Source organism: Atta colombica, unplaced genomic scaffold, assembly GCF_001594045.1.
Source record: "Atta colombica isolate Treedump-2 unplaced genomic scaffold, Acol1.0 scaffold105, whole genome shotgun sequence".
Taxonomy (NCBI): domain Eukaryota; kingdom Metazoa; phylum Arthropoda; class Insecta; order Hymenoptera; family Formicidae; genus Atta; species Atta colombica.
In genome coordinates, this window is record NW_017259190.1 from 127,264 (window position 1) to 145,430 (window position 18,167).

General features: G+C 37.7%; 1 protein-coding gene across 5 annotated transcripts in view; it reads left to right on the forward strand.

The window, feature by feature from the left end:
* Positions 1–17,562, forward strand: part of LOC108688671 (protein groucho-1-like) — a 29,363-nt gene extending 11,801 nt beyond the window's left edge. For 3 of the 5 annotated variants that reach the window (XM_018195032.1, XM_018195009.1, XM_018195041.1), the window contains 9 exons: positions 2,167–2,211; positions 4,044–4,181; positions 6,898–7,180; positions 9,617–9,642; positions 13,099–13,254; positions 14,186–14,811; positions 15,296–15,571; positions 15,679–16,282; positions 17,128–17,562. In XM_018195032.1, coding sequence (XP_018050521.1) covers positions 2,167–2,211; positions 4,044–4,181; positions 6,898–7,180; positions 9,617–9,642; positions 13,099–13,254; positions 14,186–14,811; positions 15,296–15,571; positions 15,679–16,282; positions 17,128–17,238 — 2,265 coding nt within the window. In that variant the 3' untranslated portion in view covers positions 17,239–17,562. The remainder of the gene's footprint in view (positions 1–2,166; positions 2,212–4,043; positions 4,182–6,897; positions 7,181–9,616; positions 9,643–13,098; positions 13,255–14,185; positions 14,812–15,295; positions 15,572–15,678; positions 16,283–17,127) is intronic. The other 2 variants (XM_018195017.1, XM_018195025.1) reach the window with 2 other exon arrangements.
* Positions 17,563–18,167: the final 605 nt, after the last annotated feature.

Below are 18,167 nucleotides of genomic sequence, written 5' to 3' on the forward strand. Positions count from 1 at the left end.
ATGACTCTAAGAGCCAGTGGCTCTCATCGAATTAGTCTACAACGCTCGCACAAGCGCAGCTGTCTCGCACGTTTAATGACGAAGTAATACACTGTTAGATCATGGCAGCGACGACGGCGGTCTACGTCTCGTTAATATTCGAGCTCATATCCATATCTCTCGCATCCACCACTGTCGATACCATATACTCTCCCACGGCGTGAGAACCAAAAAGAGAAAAGAAACGAAGCGTTACGATGAAGAGTTATTTACGAACTTTTCAAGAAGTCGCCAGAAAGAAATGTACCTTCGATCCGTATCGTGAAGGATTCTGAAATTTCTTCTCGTGGCTGCGTGTGAAGGATCCAAAGAGCGATCGGCAATTTCTTTTCACGATTGAAGGAGCGATCAGAAATAACGCTAAATTGAACGCTCTGATTGAAAATAAACTGGAGATTTTTCAACTTTACTAATTTACCACTTTTGCAAATTGACAACAATTTCGAGATAGCGCAAAATCCGCGAGACGGTACTAGTCCCTTATTTATCTTCTTTATTAGGAACATCAAGCGAGCGATGAGATAATTAAATCGAAAACGCGGCGTCATTGCACGAGTTTTACGCCGTCAATTTATCGTTATCGTTTTAATTCGCCGATCTAATCGGCGTGCGCGGGGGCGGCACGTGGGCCACCAGTTTAAACGCAATTAATCTCTGCTTTAGTCCATTTGATACGAATGTTCCCTTTTTCTCCTCCCGCGCTTCCGCCCCTTGTTGGCGATGCGCGACGCCAGCCTCATTAACGAGCGTTAAGGATGTTGCACCGCTTGCTGTAACGAACGAACACCGTTGCCCCCAGGGAAAGAGTGTGCCATTGGTCGGATGCTGTTGCCGCTGCAGCCAACCGATCTCAACAGCCTCCGTTAGCGCGTCCTCCATCCCTCGGTACTCGTTTCCAACGTCCTATCTTCTCTTCCTCTCTCTACCCTCACTTCTGCCGCTGTGTCTATCTCCCGGGTGAAATAACTTACTTACAAGCGCAATTAATTCGCCCGAGTAATTACCGGGCTAATGGCCCGTAAAATTAAGAACCTGTAACCTGGTCGGTGCGCGTTTACACGCGTTCGCCTCTTCGTCTCGTATTTCTCACGCGCGCGCATTTCTCTCCCCCCCCCTCTCTCTCTCTCTCTCTCTTTCGCGCGCGCGCGCACGCTCTTTACTACTGCAACCACGGCCCACCTCTCAAATACACTCGACCGGCGAACTCGAGTATGTTATCACGATTAGCGATAATTAATAACACGTTAGTGTAGTTGAAACAGCTCTGTTCGAATCGGCCGCTGCTGGACAATTTAAAGGAAATCTCTCTGGTTTACGATACAATCGCTTTGAAAAACATTTCCTATTTCTAAAAAATGTTGATTATGTTGATTATGTATAATCTCTTAGGTAATTATTTAGATAAATAGTGGAAAATTTGTTACTTGATTTCTCAATTCGTTAATTATTTATTCTATCGATCTGTTCAGATCTATTTAATCTTAAAAGTGTAATTAATTTTTTACTAATAATATTTTTTATTTAAAAACTTCTTCCAGTTTTTATTTTATGAGTACGTCTGTTAATGTAAAAATTTTTTTCTGTGAAAATTTTTTATTTTTTGGATTGTGTAAGAAAATATTTTAAATAATGAATTATTAAATAATGATATATGAGATTTTTTATGCAACAATTATTTTATATTATTTTACATGTTCACCATATTTGTTAATTGTTTAATTTTTATCAGATTATTTTATTATTAGATGCATTTGTTTGGACATGCTCTTGTGATTATTCTTTGTCTTTCACCTTTTTCATTTAATTTTTATTCATTTTTTACTATATTTTATATATCGTTAATTTATTTATTTTAAAGAAGACTCAGCGAGTTGAAATGTTCCATTATGTTTTAAAATAAAATTTACATTTATTGTTATTTAACATCCTTTAATCGCTCTCTTGACCCTCTTTCTTTCCTGTTTTATTTTTTTAGAATTTTAATTATATTGATTCAAACGATATGATCATACAATACATTTGAACAGACCAATAGGATTAAAAATATACCACTGGATATTGTGCAATCGTATATCGATTCCATAGTTAATCATTAGAAGTATATCACGGAATATTTATCTGTTGCAGTACTATGAGATGTCATATGGCCTAAATGTGGAAATGCACAAGCAGGTAAGTTTGAAACTTTATTTAATTCCAATTTCGAACTTCCGCTATCCAGAAAAACTTATCTTCTTTGTGTGTATGCGATTTTATTTTTAATCTCTTGTTGTTTGCACTCTTTTTATACGTTAGAGCAATTTTGTTTTCCAAGTGTGCTATCTTTACACAATTTTGCATTCTGTTTTTATATATTTTTATTACATTTTATTCTAATGTACCATAACTTTTTTAATTTTACTCTCTACTTTATCTTCTTCTTTAAACAAAAAGAATCTTATATTTTAAACCGTACATGTAAAAACACAATCAATATGAACTAGAAATTAAATGCCTATAACGGTCGAAGCTGGATCTTTGTATAGTTCACATTATCTTCTTTATCTATGTTTTGATATTTAATATGTGATATCAATTCAACAATTTTCTTGTAGGCGTCTAAAATAAATTTCTCTATCTATATCTATATTGATTTTTCTGTCTACATATATATCTTTTTATTTATGACCAATGTCCGGCAAACGCTACCGATCGTTGGGCCGCAAATTCAAAGAACGGCGAGAGCAGAGATTCTCACGAGGAGAATCGTCGCGACGGTAGGAGAGCTCGGTTCCGTAAATATCGCCTCATTATTTCCTATGTCTTACGCACTTCGCGAGTGCTTTATTCTCGGAGTACGTTACGCACGTATACAGACATCGTAACTGGTGCCCCGCGTCGAGAAGACTACGCACGAACGCGACGAAAATAGAGGAACGCCCCGTTGACAGCAAATCGCCTCCCGGTCAGAAATATGTAGCCAGCCTCGCTCGTTACTCGCGTGTTTAAGACGACGAAGCGTTAGGCGGTCACCGCCTTTAACTCGCGCTTTCATTACTCACTCGACGCGTCTGTCTGCCCGTTGAGATGTGGCCGGGGGAAATAGCCGAGACCGCAGCTGGGATCTAAACTATTACTATTATCCCATGTGCACGATGCGTTCTACATTCTATCCTATTTCCGAGAATTCTTAATCCGCCTGTCGAGCTATCGGCTTAACCCTCCGCCGCGCTGGCAACTGAATTTTAACTCTTTCATCAACAAGGGCTTTTCGAGAAACAGCAAATTTTTTATTGTTCCGGATTATATATAAGTCTGAAAAAATTCTGGTATACTTTTCAAAAGCTTTAACAATGAATTTTTATTATAAAAGTCGATTGTATTTTACTTATTTTTTTTTTATAGATAAATTTATCCATTAAAATGCTGACGGAGGATTAAAACATTTTACAGCATTGAAAATATTTGAAAAATCTTAACCCCTTTTAACCCTAGATACGTTATTTTTAATTACTCCGTAAACATTCTGAGTCTTTTATTATCCAGCTCAAATTTTTTTACTATTCTTGACTTTCAAAAAAAGAGAGAAATTTTCAGAATTATTTTCCAATTTCCATTTTTTGCTATAGCTTCAGTTATTTAATTATATATTAATTATTAAATTTATTTAATAAAAATTATTTGTGTTAAAAAATTTGGAAGTAAAATTTCGCTCGGATAAAAAAAGATTCAATGTGCCTACGAAGGATTAAATATCTAGGATTAAATATTCGAAGTTTTCCTTGCAACTCTATTCTTTGCAATATAATCTTATGACAAGAGTTAAATTTTTAAGTGACGGAAAAATTAACAAACCCGACTGAAATTCGGAATCTCTAACGGTTCTCTTTACTTTCTTAAATTGTCTTATCTACTATACTAACATATCAATCGTATCAAGTTACATTTTTTTGGATTTATAATAGATTTCTTCGATTTATCGTAATTATTTTCCGTTTTATCGTATGTTTGTATTATTATTACAGACGGAGATATCTAAGAGATTGAGCAACATCATCACACAAATCATGCCATTTCTTTCTCAAGAACACCAACAGCAAGTCGCTGGTGCTTTAGATAGAGCAAAGCAAATTACGATGACCGAATTAAATACCATAATGGGAGTAAGTATATAAATATAATAATACAATGAGAAATGCTACACGTACGCGCGAACAGATATTTTCATAACCTGATATTTTCCAAACTTTCCGGAGAAAATATGACAGAGGCGAATAATTCTTTTATTTTAATTATCATTTTGTTATCATTACATTTTTCACGGTGCGATGTGCCGGATTTTCTTTACTTCCATTGTCGCAATTGCATGCGCGATCAAAATACGAGATTGACATTCGGCCGACGCGTCGCGTATAATTAAGTTTGGAGTTGATTCTCGCACGCATGATGCGAATAATTTCTCAATCCCAAGGACGCTATTGTCGAGACAAGCACATTCCAAAAGAAGCTGATGCTTAAAGTCGAATCATCGCGCAAATCAATGTATGATCTTCTTTAAGCCACAAACAATTATTGAATTATTGATACAAATATTAGTTTGACGAGTGAAATAATTTTTACTACATGTTTATATATCTTTTCACTCCATGAGAAGTATATTTCCATAAATAAATTAACCTTCTAAGTCTTTTTTGGCATATAAACGAAATTTCACTGTTAAATTTCTCCGAAATAAAGGAGAATCCTGGTTTTCCTTCCTAAAATATCTTGTTAAAAAACTTGTTAAAAATCTATTTGGTAATATAATAGAGATAGAGATGTTGATCGAAAAGTAACTGAATTTTTCCACATTTTTTGAAAGTCTAGTAAAAAAAATTTGACTGAACAGAGAGAATAAAAATATGATTGCAGATGGAGGATTAATATCAAATCATGCAATGGATGCCCGTTTCTATATCAATATATATATACAGAGATTAACTTCAATTTCGATTGAACCGATTCTTTATCTTTTTCTAGCTCTAAGAATTAGAAAAAGATGAAGAGAGATTTATTTGATAAAAACGGACGCGAGTGATTTAACGCGCCAATCGAGGGACTTTTACCGCGATGAGAACGGGAAAAAAATGATCTCTCGAACAAGGCCGTTGCGGCACAAACCGCAATCTCGCCAATCTGTCATTACGCGACGCGCGTCGCTGTATATACGCGAAATATAATTAGCGTGCTAGTATGTTACGGGCTGTCGAGTGGGATTCGTGGCGAAGGGATTCGCACGATGGGGAAAGTACGGGATGATGGGTGGTGGCATACAAAACGCCGCGCCGCGCCGCGCGCGAAGGGAAAGGGTGCGCGGTGCAGACCGAAGGGACGATGAAGGCAAATAGACAGAAGCGCTAACCCTCATGAATATGTATTATTCGGTAAACAGAGGTTGAATCAATATTTCGTTTAATAACACTGCTCGAGGAACGTATAGTCCTCCATTTCCCGTTTTCCCTTCATCCTCTCTCTTCATCTTCCTCTTGCTCATCTCGGGAACGCGATGACGCGGTCGCGGGATTCTCTCTCTCTCTCTCTCTCTCTCTCTCGCTTTCACACACACACACACAATCTCTCCCGGCTTCTCTCCGTTCCCGCGCTACACGCATTGCGCGTATTATTCACGGCATGTTAAATCTCGTTTGGGACTATTACGTTTCGTTTCACGCGTCGGAAACGAACGCTGCGATTTTCGACGTGTATACCGCATCCGCCGCGAGGGTTGCGCGATTTTTCAATCTCACGATCGGAGATAACGCGCGAGTTTTATTCTACACGCGCGCGCGCGCGCGCGAGAGAGAGAGAGAGAGAGAGAGAGAGAGAGAGAGAGAGAGAGAGAGAGAGAGAGAGCGTTTTCACGGGGCAATATATATTTTTTAACATCATCCGTATTCCTGATATTAGTCAGAAATTTTTTTAAACAATCATGTTGAATTATCGTTCTACTCTCTTGTCTACCTCGCGTTCACTTGTTATTTTATCATATTTCACGTAATAGAGTAAACTCGAATAAGATGGCCATAGTTTTTTTTTAATGCAAAAAATATACTTTTATTTTTGTTATTCTTTAATAGTGTTTGATATCATTTCGCTGAGCTTAAAATGATAAATACTATCAAAATTAAAGAGAAATATAATATTATTAAAATATTATAACGTGTATAATATATATAATTAAAATTTAATGGGTTATAATTACAAATATATAATGATATTGCAATAGTAACATAAAAATTATTATTAATTTTTAAACTAAGGAAACAAACATGATTTCTATAATTAAAGAAAATAATGTGTGTGTTTGTTTTACTTGATTAATGACTATCTTTCCTGAACTGTGGTAAAAAGATGGCCATAGTATTTAATAAATAGTGAAAATACAAATTATAGGTCACGTATTTATTTATATATGAAACATTGATTATGACAGCTTAATTGTAATTTATTCAACATTATAAGCAGCTTTTAGAATATATATACAAAACTTTGCAGGCAGGCGAGAATAAAAATGTTAAATAACATTTTTATAACATTGTTATTTCAAATAATACGCACATAAACTACAATAAATATTAATTATCTTTGAGAATGACTACAAAAGTGCACTATTTAGTAGTTATTAAAGAAATTATAGTCTATAGCCACCTTTTCTGTATGATCATAATATTCATAATGCCCGAGTTTACCCTTGGCTACGCAAATCTTCTACTTCTCTCAATTTCATAACCCACTATTCTCTAATAATCGCGTTTCTTGGGAATCTTCACACGTGTAATAAATCCACAAGCATACACAAAATCGATTTATACGAACGACATTTTGCATGCGCGGTTTCAGCAGCAGAGGCCAGACATACCGCGGTTCCTTCAGCAAATGCACGCTCAGCAAATACCGCCAGGGGCGGCGATGGCTCATCCGGGTCTACCTGGACTTCCCGGATTGGGGCCAGCTGCCGGTCTTCCGGTACCAACTTCCGCGTCCGCGGCTTTGCTGACTGGTCTCGGACTGACTACTGGACCCCCCACAGCTCCTGGTACGCCTGCCACCGCGCATTCTCTGTCGATGCTCGTCAAGCCCGAAATCCACCGTGGTCAACCGGATGATCTGAAGAGCAATGGTGGTAAGTCGACTGTACTCTCGATATCTTTGATATGCAGTCGTACATTTGTATCGCTACCGATTGCCGAATGACCCGGAAATCGCCTCTTTTATCTTTGATCCACAGATACGTAGATAAATTCAGAATTTTTATCTCTTATATTTTTTTTTTTTTGTAAAATTCAGTTGTAGAATTTTCTTTCTGTCTTTCGCGATTGACATGATTATTATCCAATGTGATGAACGGAAAAAAGGAAAAACTCTCGAGTAAAATTCCGACCTCTAGTCACGTTCGATTTAACGATTGAAACCAGTATAAAAAATACTGTTTGCATGGTGATATTTTCCATTTTTCTACAGTAACTGAAATAGTAAAACCGATTGATATAAACAGATAGATATGACATCGATATACGTAACTTTTCAATGTTCTATCAGTATTATAGAGATATTGTAATGATATTTTTACTTTATATTTTATATTATATGATTGAAAACATAAATATATGAAATTGTAGTTTCTTTTCCTTTTCGCAATGCAAGTTTAAGGAGACTTTTTGAAGGAAGTTTCGCTTAAAATTTAAAAATACAAATGTGATCGTAATTGTAAAGTCCCAAATTCAAGTGCCTTATTTCGTGTGTTAATCTCCTCTGCGCGCGCGCGCGTTTGTGTGTGTGTGTGTGTGTGTGTGTGTGTGTGTGTGTGTGTGTGTGTGTGTGTGAGAGAGAGAGAGAGAGTACGCTACAAATCTAATTAATGAGATAACATTAACATTCAATAATATTCAATCATATATAATCCCTTATAATACCAGGAAGTTATGTATACACCAATATGAAAATTTCGGTTATATATTATTGATATTTGGACCTTTAGTATCGAACAAATATATAACAGTTTTTAACAACGCGGTTTTATGAAATAGAAAATGCTAAAGCGAAATTTATTATTTCGATATTCAGTCCCGACTTATCGTATAACTACGCAAGAAAGTAAAATATATCTACTAATCGTCACAAAGTTAACGCGGGAAGATTAGCGAGGGAAGAAGTGTAGACATATACAATATATATTTATTTTGTGTGTGTGTGTGTGTGTGTGTGTGTGCGCGCGCGCGCGCGTATATTTTTTCTGTATGTATATATGCATGTATATAGGCGAGACTTTTGACGACCTCTCTTTTTCTCTCACCGGGAAATGTTCAAAGCGCTTTATTACGGGTATCCGCTTTCGGTGGAGCGAGCGTGTTTGCGTCACCCTGTTAGCGGACGCGCTAGCGGCGGTTTTCAGCGAAAAGCGCACATAAATATGCATGAAGATCATTTATATGGATGCCATCCGGGTCCCCTCTGCCCTTCTACCCCACTTCTATAGCTACTGACCGTCGTTTTACGACGCAGCACGTTATTAACATTTTATCGATACTCAACATTCGATCGTTCTCAATATACTCGCGAGATTCCTTCGTATCATATCGCACAGACATACGCGTTTACATAATATACTGAATTGTTTAATTTTTAAATTGAAATATTTATGTTTATGATTGTTCTAAATTTACAGATTATATAACTTACAAACCCCCCCTCCCCCCCGGACATTTTGATCGCGCTTGTGATGCATGCATATAAAAATGCGTGTAGATTAGTAAAACTGGTGAGGAATAACAGTCAACTGTGAATATTATTTCACATCTGATTGTTCATTAGTGATACTAATTTAATGTAATATTCTAAATTTCTTGCAGTAGGATCTCACTCCAAAGAGAGTGAAAATACAATCATCTTTGAAAACAATTGAAAATATTTCACTTCTTGAAAAAGAGTGACAATTTTTACTTTTTTTAGAGTGAATTTTCACTTCAAAAGAGTAAAATCTTTTTTTAAAATGAGATTTCATTCTTGAAGTGAAAATTCATTCTAAAAAGTGTGAAAATTGTCACTCTTTTTCAAGAAGTGAAAGATAGTTGTATTTTGACTTTCTTGGAATGAGATTCTCTGCAAAAAAATGTAGAGTGAAGAAATTGATCAGTCGATTATTTTCACATTCTATGATTGATTAATTTCTTATAGCTTAAATATTATTACATTGCAAATCAGGACTAATACAAAATAATGCGAAAAGGATCAAAATAAAATATTGAGAAAATTCCCTGGAAATCCTGGACACTTATAATTATCCCGTCTTTAGAAAATTTCCCGGACGTTCTTTCTTCGGACATTCTAAAAAAGATAGATAAAAAAGGCGAACCTATTCATATGGAAATCTATATTTAAGATGCATTCGAAGAGAATGCTATTAGTGTTATTTACGTCATCCTATCCTTGTTTTATGTCTAATAAATGGTGAAGACAGAATGACACAAAGAACGTTAATAGCGTTCCCCGAACGCACCCTTAGACGTACTTCTTAATTATATAGCGTGCAGTCCCTTAACTCGCATCTGTTTATTTTCAGGTCTGAGTTCGACGGAAGATAGGCACGTAAGTAACCTTCCTCTATTTTTTATCACGATTAATTATTTAACTTGAAACTAAAAATCATCGTCGTGAATCTAAAAAGACTGCAAATACGATCGCTTCTAATTTTGTTAATGAACAAACGACAGTCACATAGTATTGTTACTATAATTGCTTGCATTGATATGTCGATATTTCAATGGTTAGTGAAAATAGAAAATTGTTGAGTAGATGTACACGAGATACTGTGAGGGTTCCACAAAGTTAATTAAAGTTACCTGTTTGTTACAAATTTACCATATATTGAATCGTTGCGGAAAAACAGTTTTATTTCGAACAACGAGATGAAGAAGACTTCTGTTGAATTTTCTGAAAGTTAACGAAACGTTTACGGTAATTATTTGTCGCGCTTTGCAAAAACGATGTGTATTTTGTTATACGGTATATATATATATATATGTGAAAACGCGTATGGGCTTGTACAATGTACACTCGACCGAGTGGCACTTATCGTGGCCTCGTGTATTACACGCACATTACGCGCGTGTAACTTGACTCGCGCGCGCGTCAAGAGTGCAACGAGCGCCGCTTCAGCATACTTCGCGTACGAGTGCGTGCTGCATATTGCAATTTATACTTTCGACCGGCTCGCGAGTATGAGCGCGAGGAGGGGCATAAAAGTGACGAGAATGGGAGACAAAGAGGATGGTAGCGACACTTGAGCACTATTTGCATAATTTCAAAAGTAACCCCAGTTTCTCTTCCCTCGATCGCGAGACTTCTGGAGAAATAGGCTCCACGCACTCGTTATTTTTTTTCCTCGTGAATTACGTACGACACAAACTTGCTCGAGCGGGTTAGACGGAGTGATACGACGAAGTTTCTTATGTGTAATCGATTACGAAGATAAACCGTCGTTTAATTTAAGGATTAGATTCCAAAAACGGATACGCATCCTTTATCTGGAGGAGAAGTCACGCGTCCTCGGGAACCGGCGGGCCCCGGTGGGCCCCGGCGGGCCTCCGGCGCGCCGAAGTAAAAAGAATGACGAGAAAGAATAACGTCTGGCAGAAGGAAGGGGTGTATCTTGTATTACGGGTTTGCCGAGCCTGTAATCTTCGCGGGACCGCGAAACGCCCATCGACGCCCTCTCATTCCGCCTCTCGCTATTCTATTTTCTTCTCTCCAGCTCGCTCGCTTCGTTCATCCTCCCTAGTGCCGGGGTACCACCTTTCTCGGGGCCCGATTCTCATACCTCTTTTTCTCCTCTCCACCCTCTCGCCGGCGCTTCATCGCATCGATGCGCCCATTCTATAATCATTATCAGCTTTCGCAGCTGGTCCGTGGATGCGTCGCATCTCTTCCTTTCCGCTTTTCATTCATGAAAACGATTTTGCTAAAGTATTTAAAAATTTAGCCAGATATACAGATCTGTGAACAATTTTGTTGGACCTTCAGAATAATTACGTAGGAATCTCAAGCGTAATGAGCAAGCTGCAAAAAGTTTTGACAGTTTAACAATCAGTTTGAACACTCTACATAATTCCAGGAACCACAAAATTGGAAATCAGAGAAATTAGGGAAAAGTTAAGGAATTTTGTAAAATGTGCTGAAAAATTAAATTCTTGACTTTATAGAAGTTTAATTTAATATACGTACATCGCATTTACATAGTTTTGGAGTACTACGAACTTAATAATTATAAATTGCAAACAGTGCCAGTAACATTAACAGTCATTTGCTATGTTAAATTGCTCCCTCGATAAAATATTTGATAGTTTTTAAATCCGGACGAAAATAGGTATAAAAAATAGGTATAAAATTCGAAATATTACTAAAAGCATCAGGAAATGTTGTGGAATTGTAGGATGAGGAATTTGTGACAACCGATTATTTTGATGGTTCAATAAAATTATTTTTAGATCTGTATCTAAATTTTTACATTCAACAAAATCGCTCTTTCCGTGGGCGCGACGATACATGAGTCAATTTTTCCGCCTCTGTCCTCCCCTCCGCGTGAAAAATCTCACGCGGTTTATTACCGAGGTGTACGTTAATATTAGATCCTGCGCGAATTCTCCGGCACGTTTGTATTTACATTGGATTTTCGATGAGCACTATATGTCCGCGCTCGCCTCCGCAATTTATGCTAATTCGTAAATTAGCACAGACGTTGTCGCGTACGATTATCGAGCAGGCTCGTTCTGAGTACTTTTTTTGCATTCGTTTTGCGAGTGCTATTTACAACGTGTAATTTATCCACTCCATCTATATTTATCTTCGAATGTATGTATATCGCTGCGTTTGAAGGGTTTTTTTCCGGAGCGCATGATAAATAATGCTTAATAGATAGAAAATAAATAAACAAATAAATTTTACAAAATACCATCAGGGCCAGGACGCGATTTTATCGTATGTGTGTGCAACGCTTCGCGTCGCTCGTTAAATTGATATTTCATTGAAAAGCGTCACAGATGAAAAATCGGCAACGCAACGCACCGATGGAAGTTACCGTTTTAATACGTTCGCAACGAGTCGGATATCGAGGTGGGCGATAGTAGGGTAAAGTCGAAATCGATTATCGCGGACGCTCGCGTGACGATTGATAATAACCCGCGTCGACGCCGGTAATTACGGTTTTGTCACGTTCGTCGGCGCCGCAGGGAATATGTGGCTAATCCGTTGTTCCAGCCTGTACTTGCCGCGCGGTGTCTGTTGTTAAACGAGATTAACGATATCCGCGGGAGATTAACGGCGGGAAAAGAGAGGAGTGCGGGGAGACCCGCATATACCCGTTCGAACGACGCGTATCTTCATCCCATATCGCGTGTTCGGTTTACGCTGGTATATACCGCGTACGGGAATGTCTATCTTTGAGGAGAGGTTTCCCTATCGAGCGTCATAGTTGATATAATGTAAAAAGAAGGACATAAAAAATTGAATGTGATCAACACAACCGAATGTCAGAAGAATAATCGACTCGGTCAATTTTTCGCTGACTTAAAACTAGTAACTTAAGACTTATCATAAAGCTAGTAATAGCTTATTGTAGAAATCCTCGAAAGGTATAAAGTAAGTAAAGCCCGAAGTACAGACCTTCTCATAAGAAAATCAAGCAATCGGAGCCTTTTATTTCATGGAAAGAAAAGAAATGAAGGACTTTGGTTAGTTCATTTTACATTATGCATTATACGTTATGCAAAATTCTATGTTCTCGCCTTAACATCGTACATTAGCAATGACTGAAAACAGTCAATCATATTTAGTCCCTTGATCTCAAATTCACTTTCCTGCTGAACATCCACGGGAATATTACACCTATCTTTTTACATCATGGCAGTTAGAAAATATCGACAATCCCGCCGTGTGATTATGATCTGCTTGATGTTCCTCGCAGTCGATCGAGTACACGTAAATGTACTCGGGCAATTATTTATGATCGCCCTAATAAAGTGGCGCTACACCGCGTGTGTTTTACAGCGGGGCTCGATATCGCCGGCTGATAAATACAACCGAGCGCGTACGCCGCAAGAGCCGACTCACCATTCTCATCACTCGCAGAACCACCACGATCATCCGTTGCATCCAATGAAGAAGATGAAGAAGGAACTCGAGACGTGTAAGGACACGGTACATGTAAGTGCTTAATAACAAAAAGATTATATCATTCGCGTTAGTTTCTGCCGGTCCGTGCAATAAACTGTATATGTGATCATTAATCGCGAAGAGCACTTCTTTTTTAATCCTCAATATAAAACGATAATAGCTACAGCATAATTATTTATATCCATTTCTTAATATAGATTAACTTTAATCTTGATTTAATGTACTTTTTTTTTGATTCTAAGAATTAAAAAAAGAATGTAAAGAGTAAATAAAATTGAATCGAGTTACAAGTTAATTTACATTGTAAAGTGGACATTAGTGATTAATCTTTAATCCAGAAATAATCACCTGATTTTTTAAATATAAATAATTATCTGAAATGTTTTTACATCCTAATTAAAACCATTTTTAACAACATTGCATTTATTTATTAATTGTTTCCTGAATTATTAGTATTTGAGAATATTATATGGATGCGAATTCAATTACAGTTTTCTAAACAAAAATCAGAACGAAACAAAAATTAATCACATAATAAGCACGTTAAGTAGCTTTATTATTGTAAAAAAATAATATTGTTATAAAATGATTGTACTTATGATTGTACTTAAAAAAAATATATTATGACGCTTTTTTATTTTCGAATAATGTCTATACAAAATGATAGTTTACAATTTACAAAAATACCTCAAAATAATTATATTCTCAAGAGTTAAGAGATAATATCACAAGCAGTCGCTATAACGTTCGAATAACGTTCTCGACTTCTCTTACTTAACAATTTTCTTGTGCAAAAAGTTTTGCCTTTCCAATTTATTCCATTTTCACTAATGTTCTTCTGGAGAGTTAAAGATTAAAATCAATGTTTTTTTGATCGTTTTTTCGCGAGCACCCTATAGCGGATGAAAAAAATCATTACTTGAGAGATGACAAGCTTAATCGCATCCAATTATCGGTACAGAGTTCTGTGAGATGTTCCTCGGTACAAAGTGACGGTGAGAAGAGCGATCAGGATTTAGTTGTGGATGATGCCAGCGATGGACCGCCTAGTCCAGTGATGAATGGTGTGACGTCGCCACGCGAAAACGGTCTCGACAAGGCTGTTTCTTCAGTGGTGCCGTCAATGGGTGCGGCCGGCGTGCAAACCATAGGAAAGAAGGACATGGCACCGCATTCACCTAGAAGCGGCACCAGCAGTAACGCGAGTACACCATCGACCAAAAAGATGGAGGACCGCGAAAAACCAACGACGCCGATTTCAAAGTCGTTCACACCGACGTCGGGATCAACGGTGGCGGCAATCGGCAGTAGTATAAAACCGAACTCGGGTAAGCTATCGCAAGGCCCGCCGATGCCATCCGGCTCGGTAGCATCTGCGGTACCTTATCCTAGTTCATTGCATTATCCACCGTCCGGTCTGCCTCCGCCGCATAATCTCGCGCCGGTAGCGCACGGCCAACATTCACATGTTGATGTGATAGCTGCGTATAACGGTTATCCACCACCGCGACCGCCCGCCGTTTTGCAACAACTGTACGATCCACACACGGCTCTCAGGAATCCCGTCGGGACCCAAGGGGGAAAACCGTGAGTACCCAAATTTCAAAACCTCATACTTGATCAAATTTTCTGATACTAGAGATCCTCAAGTAAGAGATCTGGCATCATATTTGATATCCATTTTACTAAATTGGGATATCGACGCATTTTATGCTATCTTATGCATCTATCTCATTCTTAAACAATCTAAATCTTGAAAAAAAAGTGAATCAATCATCTCTTACTTGAAGATCTCTATTTGAATTCAAAAGTCCAGCGACATTCGTATCGCTCAGCGAGAATTTCGATTATTTATTATAATCTTATATCTCTTCATTAAGTCACTGATGATAGTGATCGAACGGTGTAAAAAAATAAGATAAAATTAATTGAGAGTCAGATATTAGATAGTTGCCTTTAAAATTGAATCACGAGTAAAATTAATCAATTAAACTTGTTTGAAATAAAATTTGGACTATACAAATTGATCTGAAGAAACTTATCGTGATCGTTACCGGACGGGATTTCACAGTGCGTACAGCTACCAAGTGTTGAGCGATGGGCAGATTCAGCCAGTACCGTTCCCGCAGGACGCTCTTATGGGTCCAGGAATACCACGCGTTGCGCGTCAAATTAGTACCCTCGATCACGGCGAAGTAGTCTGCGCAGTGACCATTTCAAACCCAACCAAGTTTGTTTATACCGGTGGTAAAGGCTGTGTCAAAGTTTGGGATATCGGCCAAGCAGGAATGAACGAGGTGAAACCTGTTTCGCAACTAGACTGCTTACAACGCGACAATTACATCAGGTCAGTAAGAGCGATCGAAACGAATGTTGAAAGGCGCGAGAAGCGTTGGGAATAAACACAAACAGCATGCTAAAAGCGGTCTCGTTCCGCGCTTCTCTCTGACGCAGGTCGGTAAAGTTACTTCCGGACGGTAGAACATTAATAGTCGGCGGTGAAGCCAGTCAACTTAGCATCTGGGATTTGGCTAGTCCAACACCGAGAATCAAAGCGGAATTGACGTCCTCAGCGCCGGCGTGTTACGCCCTAGCTATCTCGCCGGACTCGAAAGTTTGCTTCAGCTGTTGCAGCGATGGCAATATCGCAGTATGGGATTTGCAGAATCAGACTTTAGTCAGACAATTCCAAGGTCATACGGATGGAGCGTCGTGCATCGACATTTCTGCCGATGGCTCGAAGCTCTGGACAGGAGGTCTCGACAATACCGTCCGTTCCTGGGATCTACGAGAAGGCAGACAACTGCAGCAACATGATTTTAATTCGCAAATATTTTCCCTTGGTTTTTGTCCCACTGGTGAATGGTTGGCAGTTGGAATGGAGAATTCAAACGTCGAAGTGTTACATGCCACGAAAGCAGACAAATATCAGCTACACCTACACGACTCTTGCGTATTGTCGCTAAGGTTTGCCTCATGCGGCAAATGGTTCGTCTCTACAGGGAAAGATAATCTGCTGAATGCTTGGCGGACACCTTATGGAGCTTCGATATTCCAGGTTGGTGTACTAATTAGTTGTATAATCTCTCTCTTCATTGTTTCATTCTATCGTCGATAAACGCGAAAGGAGCTCTCGAATATATTATAATATAATTGACGTAGAACCGTTTAAATATTAATATTAATATTATAACCATTTTTATTAGAATAAAAAACAAGAAGAGAATCGAGCACTTAATTTATCGGACCGATTTAATTATTATCGCACAAGTCAGATCGAAAGTATGTTGAAAATATTAAAAAGATACGAACGAAAGAATGCATCTTTTGACATTTAAATTCCGAAGCCATCTACGTTTTATTACAAGCTCGGCGTGCAAATTACACAAATTACGTTCGCACCTTTCACGTGGAGAATAAGTATGGTGTTACGCGCGTGAGACAAGACGGCGAGATGAGGCGTCGAAGACGATCGCGAAACAGCTCATTAAGGAACACTCTATAATTACGCGATATAAACGAGCCATCGAGTCGTGACTCGATAAACAAAAAAAAATGTTGATTTATAATGCTTATGAATAATCGTTCGGATACGCGCTGAACGCGCGATTTCGTTATCGAGCGGAATTCGAAGTGGCACACACAACACCACAACAACAACAATAATAATAATAGATACCTATGAGGCGGCTCGTAAATATGTTTATGCTTTTTCCGTTTAATGACGTTTCATAAAACAACACTCCCAACACCCGAATTTTTACAATATTTCGTGTCTTTCTTTTTTCATCTTTTTTCTCGTTTTCTCTTTTTCTCCCTTTTTCTCTTGCTTCACAAGCAGCGTGTAGTTATAACTGTTATCGTATGCTCACTCGGCGATATGTTTGTCGATTATATTTACAGGCGAAGGAATCCTCGTCCGTGCTTAGTTGCGATATATCGACGGATGACAAATATATCGTTACTGGTTCCGGTGACAAGAAAGCCACCGTTTACGAAATCGTATACGTATGAGACGTACGAAGTCGAGAGGCTATCTATTGGCCATTCCATGGAAACGGAGCGTTCGCCGACAATTCTTTCGGCACTCGATGGATGACGTTACGACGGATGATGTGATACCGTTGTTGGTTCTCTTTGTTATCACTGTTGTTATTCGCTCGTTGACAAAAAAAGTGAGATCGTCGCAATAGCTGAGCCAAACGGATAAAAGATTCGGTATTTTCCAGATTTTAATAATTATCAAAATTTGTATCAAAATTTGGAAAGTACATTGAAGACTGCATTATAATGTAAATAAACATGAAAATTTAAAGAATATGACAACATTACATACACAACGAGATCATTTTAAATCTAGAAAATTTGACAGAGAAGTATTTTCTTCTTAATATAACATTTTTATAGCTTTTTTTTTTTTTTTTTTTTTTTTTTAGATAATTTACTGTGAAACAGTGCTATGAAATAATATTGAATATATAAAGATATTCAGTGGCTCAAAAGATATAAATCATAAAAATAGATTGGAGTTACAAACCGTACACAAATAATATTGACTTGAATTCATTAAATTTCGCAAGTTAACGTTTGGAACGAAAAAGTTGTGTTTACACCTTTATTGCCGATTGTTTCGCATTTTTTTTTACATATCGTCAGATTGTGATCCGTTTCGCTTGGCGTGCACGATCGCTCTTTGATTGTGATTATTCATGTCTCTTATCTGTACATTTTGTAAATAACAAGTCTTAAGTATACCGTGATATTTTTCTACTACTCCGTAAGAGCAAAATGGCAGATGTGAAACGATTGTAAATATCTCAAGATTAAGCAATTTATAAGGGGCATCAAATGAGAAAATTGAACAAATAAATATATAAATACGATAATAAAGATTAGTTTATTTTATCCTATTTGATACGTCCTTTCTAAATCCTATGATCCGT